We start from the raw sequence: 24,914 nt of genomic DNA, 5'->3' as shown, positions 1-24,914 counted from the left end.
GTCTTTGGGAATAAAAATTAAATAAAGAGGTTGCATAAGGTGAAGAAAAAGGGACATTCAGCAAAGTGAGGAGGCAACTGACAGAATGGGAGAAATTATTTGCAAACTGTGCAACTGATAAAGGATTAATAAACCAGAATATACAAAGAGATCAGAATCTCAACAACAACAAAACAAACAACCCAGTTTAGAATTAAGAAATGAGCAAAGAGGAATTCCAAATGGCCAACAGACACATGAAAAAATGTTCACAATCACAAGCCCTCAGGCAAATGCAAATCAAAACCACAATGAGGTTTCACCTCACCCCAGTTAGAATGGTTTTCATACAGAAATCAACAATGCTGGTGAGGATGTGCAGGAAAAGGTACCCTTATCCACTGTTGGTGGGAATGAAAACTGGTAAAGCCACTATCGAAGACAGTTGGAGATACCGCAGCAATCTGAATATAGACCTACCATACCATATGACCCAGCCATTCTACTCTTGGGAATTTACCCAAGGGAAATGAAATCAGCATATGAAAGAGTCATATGTACCTCCATGTTCATTGCCATCAATTCAAAATAGCTATGATGTGGAATCAACCCAAATGTCCATCAACTGAAGACTGGATAAACAAATTATGGGATTATGTACAACATGGAATACTACACAGTGGTTAAAAAAAAAGAAATCCTGTTGTTTGCAAAACAGATAAAACTGGGAAACAACATACTCAGTGAAATAAACCAGTCTCAAAAGGACAAATGCCGTAAGTTCTCGCTGATTTGTGGTAACAGAGCACCTAAAAAGTAATCTATAAAAGTGAAGATGACACTTTGAGATGCAATGATTTTGAACAGCCCTTGTCTCAACTGTTGAGGAAGTTTTTTTTTGTTTTGTTTTGTTTTTTAAATATTTTATTTATTTGAGGGGTAGAGTTACAGATAGTGAGAGGGAGAGACAGAGAGAAAGGTCTTCCTTCCGTTGGCTCACTCCCCAATTGGCCAGAATGGCTGGAGTTGTGCCTATCCGAAGCCAGGAACCAGGTGCTTCTGCCTGGTCTCCCATGAGAGTGCTGGGGCTTTCCCAGAAAACAGCAGAGAGCTGGATTGGAAGAGGAGCAGCCAGGACTAGAAACAGTGCCCATATGGGATGCTGGCACTGTAGACTGAGGATTAACCTATTGTGCCACAGCGCCAGCCCCAGTAAGTTTTTTTTTTTTTTTTTTTAATATTTATGTTTTATTTACCTGAAAGGCAGAATTACAGAGAAGCAGAGGAAGAAAGAGAAAGAGCAAAAGAGACAGAGAGAGGTCTTCCATCTGCTGGTTCACTCCCCTGGGCTGCAACAGCCAGAGCTTGACTGATCTGAAGCCAGGAGCCAGGAGCTTCTTCCGGGTCTCTCACATAGGTGCAGGGGCACAAGCAATTGGGCCATACTCTAACTGGTTTCCCAGGCAATAGCAGAGAGCTGGATCGGAAGTGGAGCAGCCAGGGTTTGAACTGGCACCCACACGGGATGCTGGCACTGCAGGTGGTGGCTTTACTTGCTATGCCACAGCACCGGCTCCAAGTTTTTGATTTTTGTTTTTCTCTTGTTGTTGTTGTTCAAACTATTTGCGGAACTCTTTACTTAGTACAGAATTAACTGTATGCGTATAAAGTTAACTGAAAATAGATCTTAGTAAAAAATAAGAATGGGAATAACAGAGGGAGGAGGAAGAGAGGTGGGAGTGGGAGGGTGGGTAGATGGGAAGAATTATTATGTTCCTAAAGTATTTATGGAATTCATGAAGTTTGTATTCTTTAAATAAAAGGTTTCTGGGGGAGAAAAAAAATGGATGTGACACTTTTTAAAAACATTTTTAGTTACAAAAGGAATTACTTTGGTGAGTATTCTACCAGCTGATGAATTTCATTGAGACAATCAATTCTATGAGTTTAAGAGGAAAACAAAAACAGAAACAGATTTGCACTAGAAGACACACACTCACCTGCCAGGGTGGTCAAAAACTTGCCCATAGTTCAGCCCCTACACATGCAGTGTGGGCAGAGCCAAGGGAAATGACAAAGCCAGCAGTTTTTATGGGAAGCACAATGAGGAACGATAGGGGATGAACTCAAACCATGCTCTGAAGTCAGTGTCAGGGCCACAGTCTGGGGTATACATGCAGTGAAGGGGGAATGCATCCAGACCATCCACTATGCACACAAAACCAACAAAGTCCCTTATGGGCTAATAGCTGAGGAAGGGCAAAGGGGTAAAAAATACAAAGCACTAAAGGTGGTGGCAGGGCAGGAAAACAGCTTTGTGTGGGAAGAGAGAAAAGGGGTAAGAAAAAATGATAAGGGTAGAAAACAGACCACTCTTAGAAGCCACCTCCCCACCCTTCCCCTACCAAAGACAGACCCCCGTGTCCTCCAGGATGGACTTCCTTTCTTAAGGCCTTGTACACCTACGTTTTATGACTGCCTTTCTCTTATACTTCCAAGTCGTTTCCAAATCAAGTTGGCAATATTTTACATTATATTGACAAGTCCAGCTTTTCCCAAACACAACCCTTAGTCCTAGGACAGTCTGACACCTCAGATGCTACCATTTTCCTTCCCTTCCTTGTATTTACTTGCATGCTTTTATTCCTCTCTCCTTACTGATCAACTGTTGTAGGTCATATCGAGTGTTAAAGCATGTAGATAGTACAGAAGCACACATTTTTATGAATATATGAGTATCTTAGACAAATGTAATCTAACCTGTAGCCGCAGACATAATCTCCTTGACCGTTCAATTCCTTCTGAGGTCCAAGGAGCAGGTTCAACATCATCTCTTCTTAAAAGATAGCGCCAAACCAAGAATCCATGACTTGATGAAATCTCTGGCCAGTATTTCACCACCTAAGTCATAATATTTTAGCACTAATTTGAGGTTTAAAATTCAGACTTATTCACAAAGTCATCATATTAGTGTTTAAGTAAACTTGTCAGAACTAAATATAATTTCAGAAAACAGCTGCTTGGCTATGAGAATAGTAAAAAAGCCAAAAATATTCATTAAAAGTTTTTATCCTATTACATATTAAGATAGTTCTTATGTAAGTATAGTTTGTTATAATTGTAATATAGCAACAAAATGATGCTCATTAACAGAATTTTGCATATTAGGTAGATTAAAATTGAGGCAGTAGATGCCCTCATTTTAAACAAAGAATGAGAATCTAATTTTAACATTACAACGTGTTCTGCTTTGAAAATCTATTATGATCATTAAAATTAAATTAATTCTGGAAAGGCATCTAAGAATCTAGATCCACAATGGTCAAGTTATTTTTAATGTTTTTATCATAAAGAATACACACTTGGAAAAAAAAAATCTTAACCCAAAATATAACTCTGCCCTTAGGAATGTCAAATAAGCCTTTTAAAATAAGTATCAAAGTTATATCTGTTACATTTCCAGAAAAAGCAGAAATACCAAATAAGATGGCTTACTCTTTCTTTCAGCCCACCCACAGTAGTTCCCCCTCAGGCAACCCTGCCTTGAAAGCCCAGGAAGAGCGACCAACAAGATGTCATGCTAGATAGAGCACCTTATAAATGCCATCATATCTGTTGCCTTCTTCAGGAGCATATTTGCTGATCTTCCTCCCTTTAAAACTGCGTATCACTCTGACTGGCTTACCAGCTCTCCAATTCCGAGATTCTGCTCCAATTTTATCATCCAATGGAGCATCACAGTTTAGGGCCAATGCCCTACAAAAATAAAACAAAGTCTTTATACCAAGTAATCTTTCCTCAAGCACATAATCGAGTCATTAGCTTAATTAAAAGGTAAATTATGCCTTACCTGATTATTAAGAGTCTATGATTCTTTCCATATTATTCCAGATAATAGGATTATGCTTTCCCCCACCAGCAGAGAAGACAAATCAGTTTTCTGATGTCATCCCCAAGCCAGGGGATTGGTTCTCAGATAGCCTGTAGGGTTCTTCTGAAAGTAATAACATCTGTGCCACGTATAATAGAAAACAACTAGAAATACATGGAATTCTCTTTAAATAACGTTTGTTGAATGTTGGAAACTAAAGCAGGTGATTGTTTTAATAGTTATTTTGATTAGGGCGTGAACTAAGTCGCTGGAATAATGTAGAAAGAAATAGAAATATAAATTTGTCATCAAGGTACAAACGACCTCCTTAGGTCTACTTTCCATATTCCAGATGACAGAGATTCTTTAAGTTTAAAAAGGTATTAACAAGTGCAATATGAGTATATTCTTTAAAGGTCTCCATAAAAAGATAAATTTAAGTGAGACTGAAGCATCCAATGGCTGTGTTAAATCATGGCAATAAAGATTTTTGGCTGCTTGAAGGCACTACATTTTACTGATGACATAAAGACAAAAGAGGACTCAATTGGAAGCAGCACCTGCCTTAGCTGATACTTTTTTAGTATGTGTTCTCACACAGTAGTACTAATAGTAGTAATAAGTCACTGAGCTTATTAGATATTAGAAGATATTTCCTGGGAGAACCTAGTCCCACCCAAAATACTGGAACCTGTTTAAAATCAGTGCTTTCCTCTTAGACACTTAAACTTCCTAACTTGAGTGAAAAGAAAAATATTTTTCCAGGGTAAAGTTCTTTCTTATGCAAGCTCAAATTAAAAACCAAATCTTAAGACTATGTGATTAACCTACTGAAAAGAAAACTGTTAAGTATAGGCATCTTTTTAAAGTATTTGTTTTTTAAAATAACCTTTTAGTCAAGGTCAGAGTTAAAGATTAACAAGTTATCTTTTCTTTATCCAAAAGGGATATGCATTAAAAAAATAACTAGAAGGTAGAAGTCATCACTTTAGGGCTAGTATTACATCTTACTGTTAGAACTTCTATAGGACATACATATTTCATCGTAAAGGGCATGGATAAGTACTACCTTCATGTCACTGAATGGAATGCTTTGTGGCTCACTGGTGCCTTCAGTCATAATTATTGCCACCACTAATTTGCATTGTCAATTCACTTCTGGCATCTCAAAAGCATATCGGCTATTCAGCCATATGAAAAAAGTCCAAGAGGATGAAATTTGGCGAAAAAGCAACCAAGCTCTTCCATCATTCCAGCTGTAGCTAACTGTCCTGATAAAGCATGGCCATACTACCTTGCTGCCCTCTTCAGTTTTTTAAATAAGTGGAAGAAGCAAGAAGATAATGAGCTTCCTCTTAGCAGAGAAGCAAAACTGACATGAACCATACACTGTTTGGGTATACTTACTTTGAGAGCATATATTCTATGGGTCTGAGCTAATAGGGGCCCTTCATTTCAATTTTTATGTTCATAATACATACATATCTTTGCCCCAGAGGTCTTCTAGTTATGAGGAATATTCACAGCTTAATATATAGTCTCTGACTGGATGTAACAGTATCTAAGTTAAGTCAATCCCAAATTGTTTTAATGTTTCATTTTCAAACCCTCCTTTAAATAGCAAACATTTTTATTGCTCATCAGTTATTTTTTAAAGAGACTGTCACAGTATTTATTAGATCACTCAAAGGTTGAAGGAATCTGTCTACTATGTATATCACAAAAGTGGACAGTTAATAAAGGAAGTTTCGTTCAAGTAAAATAACATATTAAATGGAAATAAAATTCTCTAATTTGACAATTGAAAAAGGCCTTTTGCAAATTCAAGACATATTTTTATTGACAAAATGCATCACAATATTATTAGATGTCTTTTGAGATTATTCCTGTAGAAGAGCTGCTTTGTTGTCAGAAAAAGAATAGCAAGGGACTAGGCTTTTGTCTCAGGAATGTTTTCACCAGCAAATCTGACCTGTCTCCTCTGCTGGTTCAGTAAAATAATCCTACTGTCAGAAATAATATAGAAGACATAAAAACAAAGATTCTTTATAACTTGGTATGCAATAAAGTCTTGAAATCATATTGGTATATTCTTGACTTCACACAGTAATAAGAGAAATTAAAGGGACACTACTTAAACCCGAGTCAGTTAGACTCCAAGTAAAAAGAGACTCATTTTTACTCAATCCACAAAATACTCTTAATGGAATATAAAAATTTTTTAACTTTATGAAGTGATCATAAAAGTTCATTATGGCAAATTTATGGTATCTGATGGTTTGGGGTTACTATCTATTATTAATATTAGTATTAGCATATATTTATGAAATAAAACATTTTTAAATTATTAAATTTTCTGGTCCCAAGAGAGCTGAGATATCATTAATACTTCTACAGAAAGAAGGTCATACAGGTGGCTCTTTTTTAATTCCTTTAAGGGGATTTAGTTAGAAAAGATCATTTTCGTAACTAAATTAAATATTCCCTTTTAAAACACTTACAAGATATCTTATTGGAATAGATCCTAAAGTACCTTGAATGCAGATCTAATTAAATGATCTGGTAGTTCATTTGTGTACAAACATATGGCTCCCAAACATGACATTATTTCACATCACTCAGTCTCCTCTAAAATGAGGTTTGTTACTTTGAAAGATCAATCTGTATTGAACAGAACATTACTTCAGCTTTTAATTATGAAATACTTACTAGGCAAGCCACCTTGTCGTCAGTTTCACTTAGGTTATATAGGCTCTTTTCCTTCAAAGGTGTCAACATGTTTTCAAATGCATCACACACGTTATTAGGTAAGAATAGGAATTCATGTCATTTAAAAAACAATGGTATAAAGAAATAAGTTTGGATGCTTACAATTACATTACCAGGCAATGGAATCTAAATTTTTGGTCTTTAACTTCCTATTTAGGATTCTCCTCTGCAGTCTAAATTACAAATTACAGTTCTATAATCAAACTTTCATATAATATCCAAATTCTAAACAGTGTTTACAAAAGTACCTGTTCATATTTGTTAATGTTTGATCAGCTGATGGTGCACCAATTCTTTTATTACCAGCAAGATTTTTACCACCACTTCCAGTGTATGTGAACTCATCACCTCGGTCCTATAGGAAAAGATTTATGTATTAAGATACAGAAATTTGTGTAATTCCAACAATTCTTATTTTAGAGGCAGAACATTAATTATGATATTCTGACATGATATGTTCTTACTGTATCTACCAAAATAATGCAAAAATTCAAATGCAATCTTGTGTGCAGTATATCCTCAAATTATATAACTTGACCTAAAATGTTCACTTTATAGTTTCCAACATCTCTAAATACAATTATTCTCATGCTAAATATGTAATTTATAGAATATTACAGAGCCTCTGGAGTTAGAAACATTATATTCCATTTAATCCATTGCTAATTAAAATAAGCTTAATACATCCGGCGCCGTGGCTCACTAGGCTAATCCTCCGCCTAGCGGTGCCGGCACACCGGGTTCTAGTCCCGGTCGGGGCTCCGGATTCTGTCCCGGTTGCCCCTCTTCCAGGCCAGCCCTCTGCTGTGGCCAGGGAGTGCAGTGGAGGATGGCCCAGGTGCTTGGGCCCTGCACCCCATGGGAGACCAGGAAAAGCACCTGGCTCCTGGCTCCTGCCATCGGATCAGCGCGGTGCGCTGGCCGCGGCGGCCATTGGAGGGTGAACCAACGGCAAAAGGAAGACCTTTCTCTTTGTCTCTCTCTCTCACTGTCCACTCTGCCTGTCAAAAAAATAAAAAAATAAAAAAAAAAGCTTAATACTAATTATAGGTTATTTATAGGTAGCACTGCTTTGATAAATACTCCACAACTGAATCCCCTACTGTAATCAATACCATACCTAAGTTTGCTGCCCAGTAATCAAATTCTGACATTGACATTATGTAAATTTCACAATCCAAGTTTACCTAAAAAATCTTATATTAAATCCTAACAGTATAGTAAATTCCCTATCTTTCACACTCTATGGGTTCATTCATGTTGTTTTTAGGCAGAATAATCACTATTCAAAAGAAGTTTGGAAAATAATTTGAAAACTAAAAGGAATATAAAATATTTATTAAATCTGAAAAGAAAAGTGCAAAAGAGACACTACAAAAACTAGCTCCACAATTATTTCTGTAGTAGCTACAAATTTATATAGACATTATTAAATCTCTAGCTGATTCAGTACTCAAGATAAATACAGAAAAATAATAAAAGCAAAATAGTGGTTCTTCTTTCATGCAAGATCATTTTAATTAGTTTAGACTGAACTTAGACAATGAAGCTTTCTCCAATAAATTCATGCTTGCTATAAAGGTCAATTATTTAATACCTTCTTCCTTTGGATAAAAGCCGTAATTAAAAATCTTGTGCTTTAAGTTTGAATTTGTCCAAAAATTTCAAGCTAACTTTTTGTTAATCCAATATTGAGGTCTATATTTTTTTAAAAATAAGGTATTAAGGAATTTCATCTTTAGTGTGTATTCCATGTGAAAGAATGCTAATAAATAAGTTATCTAGCACAGTCCAGAACACTTCTTTTTTTTTTTTTTTTGAGCAGGCTTTTCATTTATATATTTATTTATTTATTTATTTGAAAGAGTCATACAGAGAGGTAGAGACAGAGAGAGAGAGAGAGAGGTCTTACAACCACTGCTTCACTCCCCACATGGCTACAATGGCTGGAGCTGGGCCAATCAGAAGCCAGGTGCCAGGAACTTCTGGGGCTTCCACGTGGGTACAAGGGCCCAAGGACTTGGCCCATCCTCTACTTCTTCAACTTGCTGCACTACAGTGCTGGTACCCAGAATACTTCTTACACTGATCAGAAACAGACTTCTGGTCCGGCGCCACAGCTCACTAGGCTAATCCTCTGCCTGTGGCGCTGGCACACCGGGTTCTAGTCCCAGTCGGGGTGCCGGATTCTGTCCCTGTTGCCCCTCTTCCAGGCCAGCTCTCTGCTGTGGCCAGGGAGTGCAGTAGAGGATGGTCCAAGTGCTTGGGCCCTGCACCTGCATGGGAGACCAGGAGAAGCACCTGGCTCCTGGCTTTGGATCAGCGCGGTGCACCGGCCGCAGCGCTCCAGCTGCGGCGGCCATTGGAGGGTGAACCAACGGCAAAGGAAGACCTTTCTCTCTGTCTCTCTCTCTCACTGTCCACTCTGCCTGTCAAGAAAAAAGAAGAAAGAAAGAAAGAAAAAAAAAAAAGAAACAGACTCCTGGGCCAGTGCTGTGGCACAACAGTTAAAGCAGCTGCTTGAAGCACTGGCATCACATATGGAACAGGTTTGAGTCCCAGCTGCTCCACTTCCTATCCAGCTCCTTGTTAATAGCCTGGGAAAGCAATGAGGATTGTCCAAATACTCGGGCCCCTGCACCTACATGGGAGACCCAGATGAAGCTCCTGGCTTCAGCCTGTCCCAGCCCTGGCCGCTGAAGCCATCTGGGGAGTGAACTAGTGGATGGAAGATCTCTCTGACTCTCCCTGTCTCTGTAACTCTTTCAAATAAAAAATAATCTTAAAAAAAGAAGAAGCAGAGCTACCTGAATTTATTCCACAATACTTGTAGTCATAATTGTCATAATTATGGGAGTGATGTTTAGAAAAAGACATAAGGACTGGGAGAAAATAACAGATGTAAACCACACCAAATAGTATGTAAGGAGCAGATGTTTGTCTTAGCAATTAAAGTGTTGGTTGAGATGCCCAAATCCCATATTGGAGTACCAGAGTTCAACACCTAGCCCCAGCTCCTGACTCCAGCTTCCTGCCAATGCAGACCTTGGAAAGCAGCAGACATGACACAGATGACTGGGTCCCTGCCACCCACATGTGAGACCTGGAATAAATTCACAGCTTTAGCTGGACCAGGCCTAGCCATCTGGGGAGTGAACAAGTTAATGAGAGCTTTCTCTGGCTGCCTATCTGTATCCCCTCTCTCAAAAATAAATAAATAAAATGAAAGATAAACTTTTTAAAACAGAACAAAAACATCTGATTGTTCCTCAAGCAGTAAATAATCAATCAAGTAAACATGGTTAAAATTCAATAGCATTAATTCATCTGTACTTCAATCATTACCAGAACAAAAAGTTCATATTATCAGGCACAGTGTTTGTAGTAGGTTATGCCCACACTTGTGACACTGGCATCCCATACTGGAGCACTGGTACAAGTGCCCATTTCTCAGCTTCTGATCAAGCTCTCTGCTAATGTTCCTGAGAAAGCAGCAGATGGCTCAAACATTTGGGACCCTGCCACCTATGTGGGAAATCAATTTGGAGTTCTAGATTCCTGGCTTTGACCTGGACCAGCCTCAGCCATTATAGTTATTTGGGGAGTGAATCAGCAGATGGAAGACCTCTCTGACTCTCCTTGTCACTCTGCCTCTCAAATAAATAAATCCAAAAATTTTTCACATTATCACAGGGAAAAAACCTCTGCCAAACTGTAACAGCTTAGTCAATATTATTTCAGACTGATTTTCCTAAAGAAAAATTCAAACCAAAATTTGTTGTATCTTCTTGTCCATGATCAACTAAATTGTACCCTGTGCTGCTGCCTAGGAAGAACTCACATAAAGAAGCTATACCTATACAAGGGAAATGGAGCTGCCTCAGGGTAACTCAATTCCCATGTATTTCCCAATCTCTAGTCTTCTCCCAGGCCGCTACAGCAGATCCCTAAGACGAGCTGGATGTTCCCATTCCTGCCATCATGCCTATCAGGTAAAAGACCTCCATCCCAACCTTCTTAAATTCCCATTAAAGACCAGCAGGTAAACCCTCCTAAAGCATAATTAAAATCATTAAAAACTTTCCACCATTAACAATTCATAATCCAAGGCTGTCTAAGTGTAGCTTCAATTTTTGTCAGTTTTTCAGTTTTTCTTGTCTGCAACACTGGGCACTACTGCTACTACTGAAAACACTTGTACCTACAGTGTGGGGTTGGGGATTCTAAGCATTCACATATGATTAATTTATTTAATCCTCACGTTAAGCCCATGAAGTAAATATTTAAACTTTTTTTTTTTTTAATGAGCCAGAGGTTCCATAATTTGCATAAGGTCACACTAGGAAGAGATGACTCTAGGACATAAACACAAACACTGTGAATTCAGAGTCTTCCAGCCATTGAGCAAACTACTTTTAGGACAACTGAGAAGAGGCAGCTCACCTTTGTGGGTTCTCTTTTCTTAAGAGATAACCCAAACACAGGGTACTGAAACTAGCATTTGATTGCCAAGCTGCTAAACTAAAATATTTACTAGTTTATCAGCCATGTCCTTAAGAGTTAATGTAAATACACTATCAGTTTGCCTTTTAGAAAGATGGCAAGTTTTTCCATTTTTGTCTGAAAACATGAGTACCTTTTGTTTTTTCCACAGCTACTCAAACTGATCATAACATCTCATAAAAGCAAGCAAATGAAAGCCCTCCCCCCCAAAAAAAAACCCAATTAGAAAATGGGGAAAAAAAAAACCTGAAAAACTTCACTACCAAGAGGCTATATGGATGACAAATAAGCAGATGAATGAGGGCCAACATCATTAGTTATTGTGGAAATGCAAATAAAACTACAATGCAGAGCTGTTGTTGAGCCTAGCAGTTAAGACACCTGCACCCCATTTAGTAGTGTCTGAGTCTGAGCCTCAGCTTCAGCTCCTGAATCCAGTTTCCCACTAAAGAGATTATGGAAGGCAGTGGTCATAGCTCAAGTAATTGAGTGTCTGCCTCCCACATGAGAGACCTGGATGGAGTTCCTGGTTCCTGGTCCACTCCAGCCTAGTCCTTCTACTGAGGGCATTGGGAGAGTGAACCAGCAGATGGGACCTCTGTCTCCTTAAACAAACAAACAAACCCATGGGTGGGCATTTGGCCTGGTGGGTAACATGTCTGTATCCCATACTAGAATGCCTGGGATCAATACCCAGCTCTGCCTCCTTACTCCAGCTTCTCTTTAATGCAAGCCTTAGGAGGCAGCAGTGATAGCTCAAGTGATGGGGTTCTTGCCACCATAGGGGATACCTGGATTGAGCATTGAAGTTGGCCCTTGGTCCAGGACTATTATAGGCATTTAGGGAGTGAATCAGCTAGTGTAAATTTTTTCTCTCCCAATCTGTTTCTCAAATAAATAAATAAAAATAAATGTAGAAGTTAAAAAAATCTATCACATATCACTACATACCTATTAGTGTAGCCAACATGAAAGATAGCAACAACAGCAAATGCTGAGATTAAGAGAAACTGAATCACTCATACATTGTTGACAAGAATGTAAAATGGTACAGTCTCTCTGGGAGACAGGCAGTTTCTTTAAAAGAAAAAAAGAAACTAGATATGCAGCTATCTTATACCTAGGAATCGCACTTCTGGGCATTTATCCTAAAGAAACAAAGACTTATTTTTACAAAAATACCAGAATAAACACTCTTGACCTCAGAATTGGCCCTTAAAGCACCATGGACTGGCTGATAAACCAATGAGAGCATTTCAGGCATGGAAAGCCAAGACACACACTCACACACAAGTCCTACATGAAGGATCTCTGAGTCAGACCCCAGTGGAAAGAAGGGGCCACCAAAGAAGGATGTACTGTTCTCTGAAGGGAGGAGAGAACTTCCACTTTGCTTATGACCCTGTCCAAATTCCAGTGGAGTTTGTGGACTCAAAAGGCTTCCATAGCCTTGGCTGCTCATGACATGAGCCTCGAGTGATCACTGACATCATAAATAAAGAGCGTTAATTGTTACATTAACAGCAGGAGTCACTGTGCACCTACTCCCCATGTAGGACCTCTGTCCTTTTTGAGTTGTACTATGAGAATTAACTGCAAAAACTTGTTCTGAAACAGTACTTTACACTTTGTGTGTGTGTGCAAATTTTTGAAATCTCTTCTTAGTATAGAGTTGGTCTTCTGTATACAAAATTAACTAAAAATTAATCTTAATGAAGAATGGGATGGGAGAGAGAGTAGAAGGTGGGACAGGAGTGGGAGAGGGAGGGCAGTTAAGGGGGGGAAAACCACTATATTCCTAAAGCTGTACTTACGAAATTTGCATCAATTTAAAAAAAAGCTTAAAAAAAAACACAAAAATACCTGTATACATTGTTTACTGCCACTTTATCTATAATAGCTAAAAACTAGAACTAATCCAGATATTCTTCAACAGGTGACTTTTTAAAAGATACATTTATTTATTTGAAAGAGTTACAGAGAAAGAAGGAGAGATAAAAAGAGAGATCTTCCACCTGCTGGTTCACTCCCCTGATGGCCATAATGGACAGGGATGGGATAGGCTGAAGCCAGGAGTCAGGAGGTTCATCTGGGTCTCCCAGGTGGGTGGCAGGGACTCAAATACCCGGACCGTCCTCTTCTGCCTTCCCAGGTACATTAATAGAGCTGGGTTGGAAATGGAGCAGCTGGGATGCAAACTGGCAACCATATGGGATGCTGGCATTGTAGGAGGTGGCTTAAACCATTAAATCACAACACCCACCCCATCTTAGCCCACCTTTATGCAGTTCATCCTTGAATGCCACAGACACATTCAAATGTATTGACCCCAGGAGCACAGTCCCAGTGTTCACAACTGGCAGAGTGTAGGCAAGTAACCACTGAGGGCAAGTGGTGGCCTTGATGCTGGGCAGGTCCTGGCCCCCAATCCTCACTGTGCCAGGCATTTCTCACGGCTGCTGGTCCATGGGGAAATCAGTGAGAGTCCAGTGGAAGGGCTGGGCAACAGAACCAGGGGAGTGCAGAGGATGCTTTGAGGAGTTCCTGGCATTGGCCATTACTAGACAATATGGAAGCACTCAAACATTTTCACAATGGTATGGGGGTACTGGCATATGTCAGTTGCACATTAGTACTATAATGTTTACTATTGTTTTAGCACATTTGAAGGAAGACAGGACATTTCCACCTGCTGGGGAAACTCAGTCTCCGTGAGCTGCAATAGTGTCTCAAGCTCTCACAGCCAGAGTGTTTCTGGCACACAGAAGTTCACAGCATGGAGGCTCAGGATGGGAGGTGTCATGTGGGATAGAGGAGGCAGGAGCTCTAGGTGGGCAGGTGACATTGCAGGGTGTGAGGAACCCAGGGAAAGGCACAGAAAGAAAGGCATGTGTATTGACTAGGAAGATAGCAGTTGGGAATGAGGGTGGACGGTGACACGGAGTACCTGAGAACAAGGTTGTCCTCCCTATAGTGTTACTGTGACCAGAGCCACTTTTTTTTTCTTTTTTTCTTTTTCTTTTTCTTTTTTTTTTTTGACAGGCAGAGTGGACAGAGAAAGGTCTTCCTTTGCCGTTGGTTCACCCTCCAATGGCCGCCGCTGCAGCCGGCGCACCGCGCTGATCAGATGGCAGGAGCCAGGAGCCAGGTGCTTTTCCTGGTCTCCCATGGGGTGCAGGGCCCAAGCACCTGGGCCATCCTCCACTGCACTCCCTGGCCATAGCAGAGAGCTGGCCTGGAAGAGGGGCAACCGGGACAGAATCCGGCGCCCCAACCGGGACTAGAACCCGGTGTGCCGGCGCCGCAAGGTGGAGGATTAGCCTATTGAGCCACGGCGCTGGCTTTTTTCTTTTTTTTTTAAGATTTTATTTATTTGAAAGGCAGAGTTAGAAAGAGAGAGAGAGGGAGAGACAGATAGATCTTCCACCTGCTGGTTAACTCTCCTAAGCCACAACCAAGAGTTTCATATGGTCTTCCATGTGGGTACAAAGGCCCAAGCACTTTGTCATTCCACTGCTTTTCCAGGCCAAAAGCAGAGAGCTGGTTTGGAAGTGGAGCAACTTGAACTGGCACCCATATGGGATGCTGGTGCTGCAAGTGGCGGTTTCACCCATTATGCCACAACACTGGCCCTCAGAACTACTCTTTGGATTGCTTTCCTCTTGTCCTTTGACCGAATGTTGTCACTTGGAGAATATGCTCATTTTTCGAGCATTAACCACAATGCTTGTGAATTTTTTGAAAGATTTATTTATTTATTAGAAAGGCAGAGTTACAGAGAAACTGAAGCCGAGAGAGGGAAAGAAGTCTTCCATCCGCTGATTCACTCCCCAAATGGCTGCAACGGCCGGAGCTGGGGAGCAAAGACAGGAACCAGGAGCTTCTTCTGGGTCTCCAACGTGGTGCAGAGGCCCAAGCACTTGGGCCATCTTCCACTGCTTTCCCAGGCCACAGCAGAGAGCTGGATTGGAAGTGGAGCAGCCAGGACTTGAACTGGCACCCATATGGGATGTCGGCACTGCAGGAGGCAGCTTTACTCACTATGCCACAGAACCATCCCCAATGTTTGTGATTTTAGAAAAAGCTGTGTCAAGGCATTTTTTTGGTCTAGCAGTTAATATGTTTGCATACTATATCAGAGTTCCAATCCCAGCTTCACTCTTTTTTTTTTTTTTCAATATTTATTTATTTAGTTGAAAAGCAGAGTTACACAGATAAAGAAGGAAAGCCAGAGAGAGAGAGGTCTTCCATCCACTGGTTCACTCCCCAGATGGTCACATAGGCCAGAGCTAAGCCGATCCAAAGCCAAGAGCTTCCGGGTCTCCCACGAGGGTGCAGGGGCCCAAGGACTTGGGCCATCTTCTGCTGCTTTCCCAGGCCATAGCAGAGCTGGATTGGAAGCGGAGCAGCCAGGAATGGAACTGGTGCCCATATGGGAGGCTGGCACTGCAGGTAGCATCTTTACCTGCTACACCACAGCGCTTGCCCCCCAGCTTCACTCTTTTTTTTTTTTTTGGACAGGCAGAGTGGACAGTGAGAGAGAGAGGAAGGTCTTCCTTTGCCGTTGGTTCACCCTCCAATGGCCGCCGTGGCCGGCGTGCTGCGGCCAGCACACCACGCTGATCCGATGGCAGGAGCCAGGTACTTCTCCTGGTCTCCCATGTGGGTGCAGGGCCCAAGCACTTGGGCCATCCTCCACTGCCTTCCTGGGCCACATCAGAGAGCTGGCCTGGAAGGGGGGAACCGGGACAGAATCTGGCACCCCCCCCCCCCGGGATTAGAACCTGCTGTGCCGGCGCCGCTAGGTGGAGGATTAGTCTAGTGAGCCACAGCGCCGGCCAGCAGCTTCACTCTTGTCTTCAGCTTCCACAGGCAAATGGCTAAACAGATGGTGGTGGGCCTGCTGCTGTGGCACAGTCCATTAAGCTCTGGCTGCAGTGCAAGCATCCCATATAGACAGTGGTTCGAGTCCTGGCTGCTACACTTCCTATCCAGCTCCCTGCTAATAGCCTGGAAAAGCAGAGGATGGCCCAAGAGTTTGGGGCCCTACCACCCACATGGGAGATACAAGCTCTGGGCTCCTGGTTTTGGCCTGGCCCAGCCTTAGTGGTCATTTGAGGAGTGAACCATCACTTGGAAGATATCTGTCTCTCCTCTGTGTCTTGTCTCTGTCTCTCTCTGTAACTCTTTCAAAATAAATGAATAAATCTTTTTTAAAAAGCCAAAAATGGGTGGTTCTAAGATGGAGGAATAGCAGCAGGGTGGTCTGATTTACGCAGGGCAAAATTAATATAAAAAAAGGAGAGAAAACATTCTCAGGGTAAAGCCGCAGGGGAAATTGCAATGGGACATCCAGCGAAAGCAATAGGAATGGCCAGAATCTGGGTGGAAGGTGTAGACAGACAGTATGTTACAGCAAGACAACAGAGCACCCAGCAACTTGGATCCAGGAAAGGGGGTGTCCACCTGCCCTGGCAGTCCAGGTGAGATCAGACTCCATGGCCTGTGCCCAAGAGTCAAAGCTTGGTGAACTATACCCCTTCGAGTGCACCTGGGATCCCTTGCAACGCAGAGGAGGGGAGGAAAGGAAAAAAAGGCAGCACGTTTCTCTCTCTCTCCCCTCCTCCCTTCTGCAATAGTGACCTGGAGCCCCTGGTGGGAGGGCCAGAGCCAGTTTTGGACTTAGACACGTAGCCACCACCCCAGATTGTGGGCATGCACCCAGCAATTCTTGGGTTGCCCTCTACCCAGCCAGGAGGGCTACCCACAGCAGTGTAGGAGCAAGTGCCTGAGGTAGCCTCCATCGCCTCAGCTGCACTCACTTGGTAACAGGAGGGGAGGGGGAGCCACCCCTAGGGAAGGGAAACACAGCCTGCAGGACTCTCTTAAGCACCCTGCAAAATTGTGAAATGAGCAAGACTGTGGCTGGCAGCTGCAGTGCATGCCTGTGACCCAGAGATCTTATCAGAGAGAAAAACCTTCGTACCACACTGGTACTGGTTGGGAGAACAGGACTCCATCCAGCAGGCTGGAACACATGTGGATAGTGGCCCTGGGAGCACCATGGCTCCCCTGCTGTCAGGACAGGCTAGCAGGGTGGACTGACTCCACCTGCACTCCCTGACACCAAGAGCCCTAGGTGCTCAGACTAAGAAAACACTATGATCTCGAGAAAGGAGATAGGATGTGGCTGCATTCTGGGCAATCATATAGTGGGCGGCATCCTGTGAGAGCTCCTTGGTGGCCTAGAGTAGCTTGCAAGAGAGGAAATGGTGCTCACAGGAGGGGCTGGGCAGACCACATGTGCACTGGTGTGGATGAGTGTTGAACACACTGGGGGCTAACACCTGGGCACTCCTCAGTCTGGAGGAGAAAGAGTGGTCACAGAAAGAGTGGTCACACCAACAGAGGCGATCATTCCTCTTCTTCCAGCTAATCAGAGGAAAGCTACTATGCTCAACCCGAGTATTTGCCCCACCCTGAAGCACTGACCAAACTTCCTGGCCACACCCACCACACACCTCTTGGTATTCACTGAAAGCACAGACATGCCACTAAACCACAGAGGAATAGTTCAAAGAGAAAAAGCCATCAGAGAAAAAAAAATTTACAAATACCTAAAAATAAATGCAAAAACTCAAGAAACAAGAATAAAGAAGACACTATGGGCTGGCGCCATGGCTCACTAGGCTAATCCTCCGCCTTGCGGCGCCGGCACACCGGGTTTTAGTCCCGGTTGGGGTGCCGGATTCTGTCCCTGTTGCCCCTCTTCCAGGCCAGCTCTCTGCTGTGGCCAGGGAGTGCAGTGGAGGATGGCCCAGGTACTTGGGCCCTGCACCCACATGGGAGACCAGGAGAAGGACCTGGCTCCTGCCATCGGATCAGCGCCGTGTGCCGGCTGCAGCGCACTGGCCGCGGCAGCCATTGGAGGGTGAACCAATGGCAAAGGAAGACCTTTCTCTCTGTCTCCCTCTCTCTCATTGTCCACTCTGCCTGTCCAAAAAAAAAAAAAAAAGACACTATGACCTCTGCAAAGGGGTACAATATTTTCAATATTAGAATGCAAGATGATGAGATTGAGGAAATTCCAGAAACGGAATTGAAAAAACTAATCACAGGATTCCCCAAAAGTAATCAGAAGCAAATCAACGAGCTAAAGAAAACCGTATGATATGAATGAAAATTTCTCACACGGAATTGAGAGTTTAAAGAGAAATCAAAATGAAATACTAGAACTGAAGAATTCAATAGATCAAATAAACAATGCAGTAGAAAGCCTCAACAACAGAATTGGTGAGGCCAAAGAAAGAATATCCAAGCTACAAGACAAACCTTTGGAAATTTTACAGTCAGACCAAAAAACAAGAGGCAGAAATTAGAAAACTTAAAAACAATGCTGGAGGTAGATGGGATACTATCAAACGACCCAAAATATGGGTCTTAGGAGTGCCTGAAAGAGCAGAAAAAAGAAGATACTAGAAGGCTTACTTAGTGAAATAATTACAGAAAACTTCCCTAACTTGGAGAAAGAAAGGAAGGTCCAAGTAGAGGAAGCACATAGAACTCCTAACAGAAATGACCAGAAAAGATCTTTACGATGACACATTATAGTCAAATTTCGACAGTAAAGCACTAAGAAAATATTCTAAAATGTGCAGGAGAGAAATGCCAGATTACCTTCAGAGGATCTCTAATTACTCACAGCTGACTTCCCATCAGAAACCCTACAGGCTAAAAGACAATGGCAAGATATAGTCCAAATCTTAAGAGAAAAAAAGATTGTCAATCCAGAATACCGTACCCTGCAAAACTCTCATTTATGAATGAAGGTGAAATAAAGACCTTCCATAACAAACAGAAATTCAAAGAATTTGTCACCACAAGTCCAGCCTTACAAAAGATGCTAAAGGATGGGCTACACATAGAAACACAGAAAAACAAAAACAAACAAACAAACAAAAAACACCAGCATGAAAGAATGTGAAGACAGAAAGTTCCCCAAAGTACAAAAGTAACCCAAAGTAATAGGAATATTCACGGAAAAATGGCAGGTCCAATTACTTATCAGTAGTTACCTTGAATGTAAATGGCCTCAGCTCCCCAGTTAAAATATATAGACTCACCTAATGGATTAAGAAACAAGACCCATCTATCTGCTGCCTACAAAAAACACACCTCACCAACAAAGACACACACAGACTGAAAGTGAAAGGAAGGAAAAAGATATTCCATGCTAACAGGAAAAGGGGGGGGGGGGGTAGGTTAGCCATCCTAATATCAGACAAAATAGACTTTAACACAAAAGATATTAAAAGAGACAAAGAAGGGCATTATGTAATGATTAAGGGGTCAATATAGCAGGAAGACATAACTATAATAAATGTTTATGTACCCAATTACAGGCACCTGGCTATTTAAAGAAATGTTAATGGATCTAAAGGGAGACACAGACTCCAGTACAACAGTAAAGGGGACTTCAACACCTTTCATCAATGGATAGATCAACCAGACAGAAAATCAACAAAGCAAAAACAGAGCAGATTGACATTACAGACAAAATAGACCTAACAGATATCTACAGATCTTTCCACTCCATTGCGGCAGATTACATATTCTTCTCAGCAGTACATGGAACTTTCTCCAGGATAGACCATATACTAGGTCATAAAGCAAGTCTCAGCAAATTCAAAAAAATCAAAATCATACCATGTACCTTCTCTGATCACAATGGATTGAAGTTCAAAACCAACAACTCAAAAATCTCAAGAACATATGCAAACACACGGAGATTGAACAACATGCTCCTAGATGAACAGTGGGTTATAAAAGAGATCAAAAGAGAAACTAAAAAATTTCTGGAAATGAATGAAGGTGACAATACCTCATATCAAAACTTATGGGATACAGCAAAAGCAGTGTTAAGAGGGAAGTTTATAGCAATTACTGCCTACATTAAGTAACTGGAAAGTAAGCAAATAAATGAGCTGTCAGTGCATCTCAAGGACCTAGGAAAAACAACAAACCAGAACACAAATTAGTAGGAGGAAAGAAATAATTAAGTAAGCAATAAACAAAATTGAAACAAAAAATACAAAAGATCAATGAAATGAAGAGATGGGTTTTTTGAAAAAATAAACAAAATTGATACATCATTGCCCCAACTAACCAAAAACAAAGAGGGAGGGAGAAGACCCAGATCAACAGAATCAGAGGGCCAGAGCCATGGCGCGTAGGTCAATCCTCCGCCTACGGTGCCAGCATCCCATATGAGCGCCGGTTCTAGTCCCAGCGCCCCTCTTCCAATCCAGCTCTTTGCTGTGGCCTGGGAAAGCAGCGGAAAATGGCCTAAGTGCTTGGGCTCCTATCCCGGCATGGGAGACCCAGAAGAAGCACCTGGCTCCTGGCTTCGGATTGGGACAGCTCCAGCTGTTGCAGTCACCTGGGGAGTAAACCAACTGAAGACCTTTCTCTCTGTTTCTCTCACTGTCTGTAACTCTACCTCTCAAATAAATAAAATAAAATCTTAAAAAAAAACCAGAATCAGAGATGAAAAAGGAAACGTAACAACAAATATCACATAAATAAAAAAAATCAGGAATTATGACAAAGCTATATGCCAACAAAATGGGAAACCTAGAAGAAATGGATACATTCCTAGATACACACAATCTACCTAAATTGAGTCATGAAGACACAGAACACCTAAACAGACCAATAACCAAAATGAAGATTGAATCAGTAATAAAGACCCTTCCAAAAAAGAAAAGCATAGATCCTGACAGCTTTACAGCTGAATTCTATCAGACATTTAAAGAAGAACTAAGTATTTTTTTTTTTTTTTTTTTTTTTTTGGACAGGCAGAGTGGACAGTGAGAGAGAGAGAGAGAGAGAGAGAGAGAGAAAGGTCCTCCGTTGCCATTGGTTCACCCTCCAATGGCTGCCGTGGCCGGCAAACTGCGCCTATCCGAAGCCAGGAGCCAGGTGCTTCTCCTGGTCTTCCATGCGGGTGCAGGGCCCAAGCACCTGGGCCATCCTCCACTGCACTCCCGGGCCACAGCAGAGAGCTGGACTGGAAGAGGGGCAACCGGGAAAGAATCCGGTGCCCCGACTGGGACTAGAACCCAGTGTGCTGGCGCCACAAGGCGGAGGATTAGCCTAGTGAGCCGCGGCACCAGAAGAACTAATTCTAATTCTTCTCAAGCTATCTAAACAATTGAAAGGGAGGTAATCCTACCAAATGACTTCTATGAAGCCTGCATCACCTTAATTCCTAAACCAGAAAAAGAGAACTATAGACCAATACCCCTGGTGAATACAGATGCAAAAATCCTCAGCAAAATACTAGCCAAATGAATCCAACAACACATTCGAAAGATCATTCACCCACACTAAGTGGGATTTATCCCCTGGTATTCAGGGATGGTTCAACATCGAAAATCAATATGATTAACCACATTAACAAGCAGAAGACCAAAAGCCATATGATTACCTCAATAGATACAGAGAAAGCATTTGACAAAATTCAACATCCTTTTATGATGAAAACCTTAATCAAATTGGTTATAGAAGAACATTCCTTAACATAATCAAAGCAATTTATAACAAATCCATAGCCAGCATCCCACTGAATGGGGAAAAATTGGAGGCATTCCCATTAAGATCTGGAACAAGACAAGGGTGCCCACTCTCACCATTGCTATTTAATATATCCTGAAAGTTTTATCAAGAGCCATCAGGCAAGAAAAAGAAATCAAAGGTACAAGTAGGTGATGAAGAAGTCAAACTATTCCTATATGCTGATGACATGATTCTACATATAGGGGACCCAAAAGACTCCACGAAGAGACTATTGGAACTCATAAGAGTTTGGTAGAGTAACAGGATATAAAATCAACACACAAAAAAATCAATAGCCTTTGTATATACAGACAATGCCATAGCTGAGAAAGAACGTCTAAGAATAATCCCATTCACAATAGCTACAGAAAAATTTAAATACCTTGGAATAAACTTAACCAAGGACATCAAAGATCTCTTTGATGAAAATTATAAAACATTAAATAAAGAAAGAGAAAAAGGCATAAAAAAGTGGAAAAATCTTCCATGTTCATGGTTTGGAAATATCAGTATCTTCAAAATGTCCATACTACCAAAAGCAATTTATAGATTCAATGCAATACCAATCAAAATATCAAGGACATTCTTCTCAGATGTAGAAAAAAATGATGCTAAAATTCATACGGAGGGGCTGGCACTGTGGTGTAGCAGGTAAAGCCACCACCTGTAGTGCTGTCATCCCATATCAGTGTTGGTTTGTATCCTGGCTGCTCTCCTTCTGATCCAGCTCTCTGCAATGGCCTGGGAAAGCAGTAGAAGATGGTCTAAGTCCTTGGGCCCCTGAACCCACATGGGAGACCTGGAAGAAGCTCTTGGCTCCTGACTTCAGATTGACTCAGCTCCGGCCGTTGCTGCCAACTGGGGAGTGAACCAGTGAATGGAAGACTCCTCTCTCTGTCTCTTTGCCTCTCCTTCTCTCTGTGTAACTCTTTCAAATAAATAAATAAATCTTTAAAAAAATTTGTGTGGAAACACAAGAGACCCCCAAACAGCTAAAGTAATCTGAAACAACAAAAACAAAGCTAGAGGCATCACAATACCAGACCTCATAATCAAATCAGTCTATTACTGGCATAAAAACAGATGTATAGACCAATGACGCAGAACAGAAACCCTAGAAATAAATCCATGCATCTACAACCAACTTATCTTTGACAAAGGAGCTAAAATCAATTCCTAGAGCCAAGATAGCACCTTCAACAAAGAGTGCTGGAAAAACTGGATATCCACATGCAGAAGTATGAAACAAAATCCCTACCCCACATCTACACAAAAATCCACTCAAAATGGAACACTGAGGAAACCCTACAAGACACTGGCATAGGGAAAGACTTCTTAGAAAAAACTCCAGAACCACAAGCAATCAAAGCCAAAATTAACAAGTGGGACTACATCAAACCAAGAAGCTTCTGCACTGCAAAAGAAACACTCAGTAAATTGAAAAGGCAACAACTGGATGGGAGAAAATATTTGCAAACAATGTAACTGACAAAGGATGAACTTCCAGAATGTATAAAGAGCTCAAGAAATAAACAACACAGCAAACAATCCAATTAAGAAATGGGCAAAGGAACAGAACAGATAATTTTCAACAGATGAAATTCAAATGGCTAACAGACAAACGAAAAATGCTCAAGATTGCTGGCCATTAGGGAAATGAAACTCAAAACCACAATGAGGTTTTACCTCTCTCCCATTAGAATGGCTCCCATACAGAAACCAACAAACAACAAATGCTGGCGAGGATATGGGGAGAAGGGCACCTTAATCCATCGTTGCTGGGAATGTAAAGTGGTATAGCCACTGTGGAAGATGGTATGGAGATCCTCAAAAAGCAGAATATAGACTTACCGTATGACCCAGCCATCCTACTCCTTGGAATTTACCCAAAGGAAATGAAATCAGCATCTGAAAGAGTTATCTGTACTCTCATGTTCATTTCAGCTCAATTTACAATAGCTAAGATATGGAATCAACCCAGATGTCCATCAACTGAAGACTGGATAAAGAAATCATGGTATATAAACACTATGGAATACTACACAGTGGTAAAAAAAATGAAATCTTGTCATTTACAACAAAATGGATGCAAACAGAACCCATTATATTCAGTGAAATAAGCCAGTAAAAAAGGACAAATATCATTTGGTCTCTGATCTGTGGTAATTAATGGAATACTCAAAATGTAAACTATAGGAGTGAAACTGACACTTTGTGAGATGTGATGATTTTGAGCAGCCCTGGCCTTGACTGTAGGGTACAATGTTTTCCTTGTCTGTTTACTTGTTTTTGTCCTTTTCTTTTTTTTTTTTTCTTTTCATTCATACTTATCAGTGAATTCTCTATTTGGTGTAGGGATAATCTTCTGAGCATAACAATTAACTGAAAATTGATCCTTGTAAAAAATAAGAATGGGAAGGGAAGAGGGAGGAATATGGAGGCTGGGAGTATGGATGGGAGGGAGACAGGCAAGGGGAAGAAGCATCATGTTCCTAAACTGTATATATTAAATGCATAATGTTATACTACTTAAACAAAATAAATTATTTTTTAAAAAAAGCTCAAAATGGTGGTACATCAATACCATGACTAGTAGTCAACAATAAAAAAGAATGAACTACTGATTCATGCTGCAATCTCAGAGGATCATGCTGAGTGAAGAAACTCAGTTTCAAAGGTTACATATTATATGACTCCATTTATAAAAATCCTTCAGCGGCAGGTATTGGGCACAGTAATTAAGATGCTGCGTGGGAAACCTACATTTCATACTAGGGAACCTGGTTCAAGTCTTGGCTCTGCTCCTTTTTCCAGCTTCCTGCTAATGCACACTCTGGGAGGCAGCACATAATAGCCTAAGTACTTGGGTCCCTTCTACTCAGATCAGAGACATGGATTGAGCCCTGGGCTCATGATTTTGGTCCTGGCCTAACCCAGGCTACTTTGGGCACTTGGAGAGGAAACCAGTGAATGGAAGATCTCCCTGTCTCTTTCACAAATAAATAAAAATAAATATTCTGAAAATTCTTGAAATGATAAAATTACAGAAATGTCAGGGATTAATGTGTGGTTAGAGGCAGAGAATGGGGAATACAACTACAACAGGGCAACATGATGACAGAAATTGTGATAACAGAAATATTCAGCATCTTGGCTGTATCAACATCAATATTCT

General features: G+C 41.2%; 1 protein-coding gene across 12 annotated transcripts in view; it reads right to left on the bottom strand.

The window, feature by feature from the left end:
• UHRF2 (ubiquitin like with PHD and ring finger domains 2) overlaps positions 1 to 24,914 on the bottom strand; it is a 103,312-nt gene that overhangs the window by 9,000 nt on the left and 69,398 nt on the right. For 4 of the 12 annotated variants that reach the window (XM_051858202.3, XM_089299398.1, XM_070051889.2 and 1 more), the window contains 3 exons: positions 6,868 to 6,974; positions 3,573 to 3,735; positions 2,740 to 2,880 (listed from right to left, as the gene is read on the bottom strand). In XM_051858202.3, coding sequence (XP_051714162.1) covers positions 2,740 to 2,880; positions 3,573 to 3,735; positions 6,868 to 6,974 — 411 coding nt within the window. Of the gene's footprint in view, positions 1 to 2,739; positions 2,881 to 3,572; positions 3,736 to 3,829; positions 4,015 to 6,867; positions 6,975 to 24,914 lie in introns of all 12 variants that reach the window. The other 8 variants (XR_016210305.1, XR_016210306.1, XR_016210307.1 and 5 more) reach the window with 8 other exon arrangements.

Source organism: Oryctolagus cuniculus, chromosome 1 (genome assembly GCF_051225735.1).
Source record: "Oryctolagus cuniculus isolate XC-2025 breed Fujian yellow rabbit chromosome 1, ASM5122573v1, whole genome shotgun sequence".
NCBI classification, from domain to species: Eukaryota; Metazoa; Chordata; class Mammalia; order Lagomorpha; family Leporidae; genus Oryctolagus; species Oryctolagus cuniculus.
Note: the sequence above shows the minus strand (reverse complement) of the source record. Positions and strands in the feature narration are given on the sequence as shown.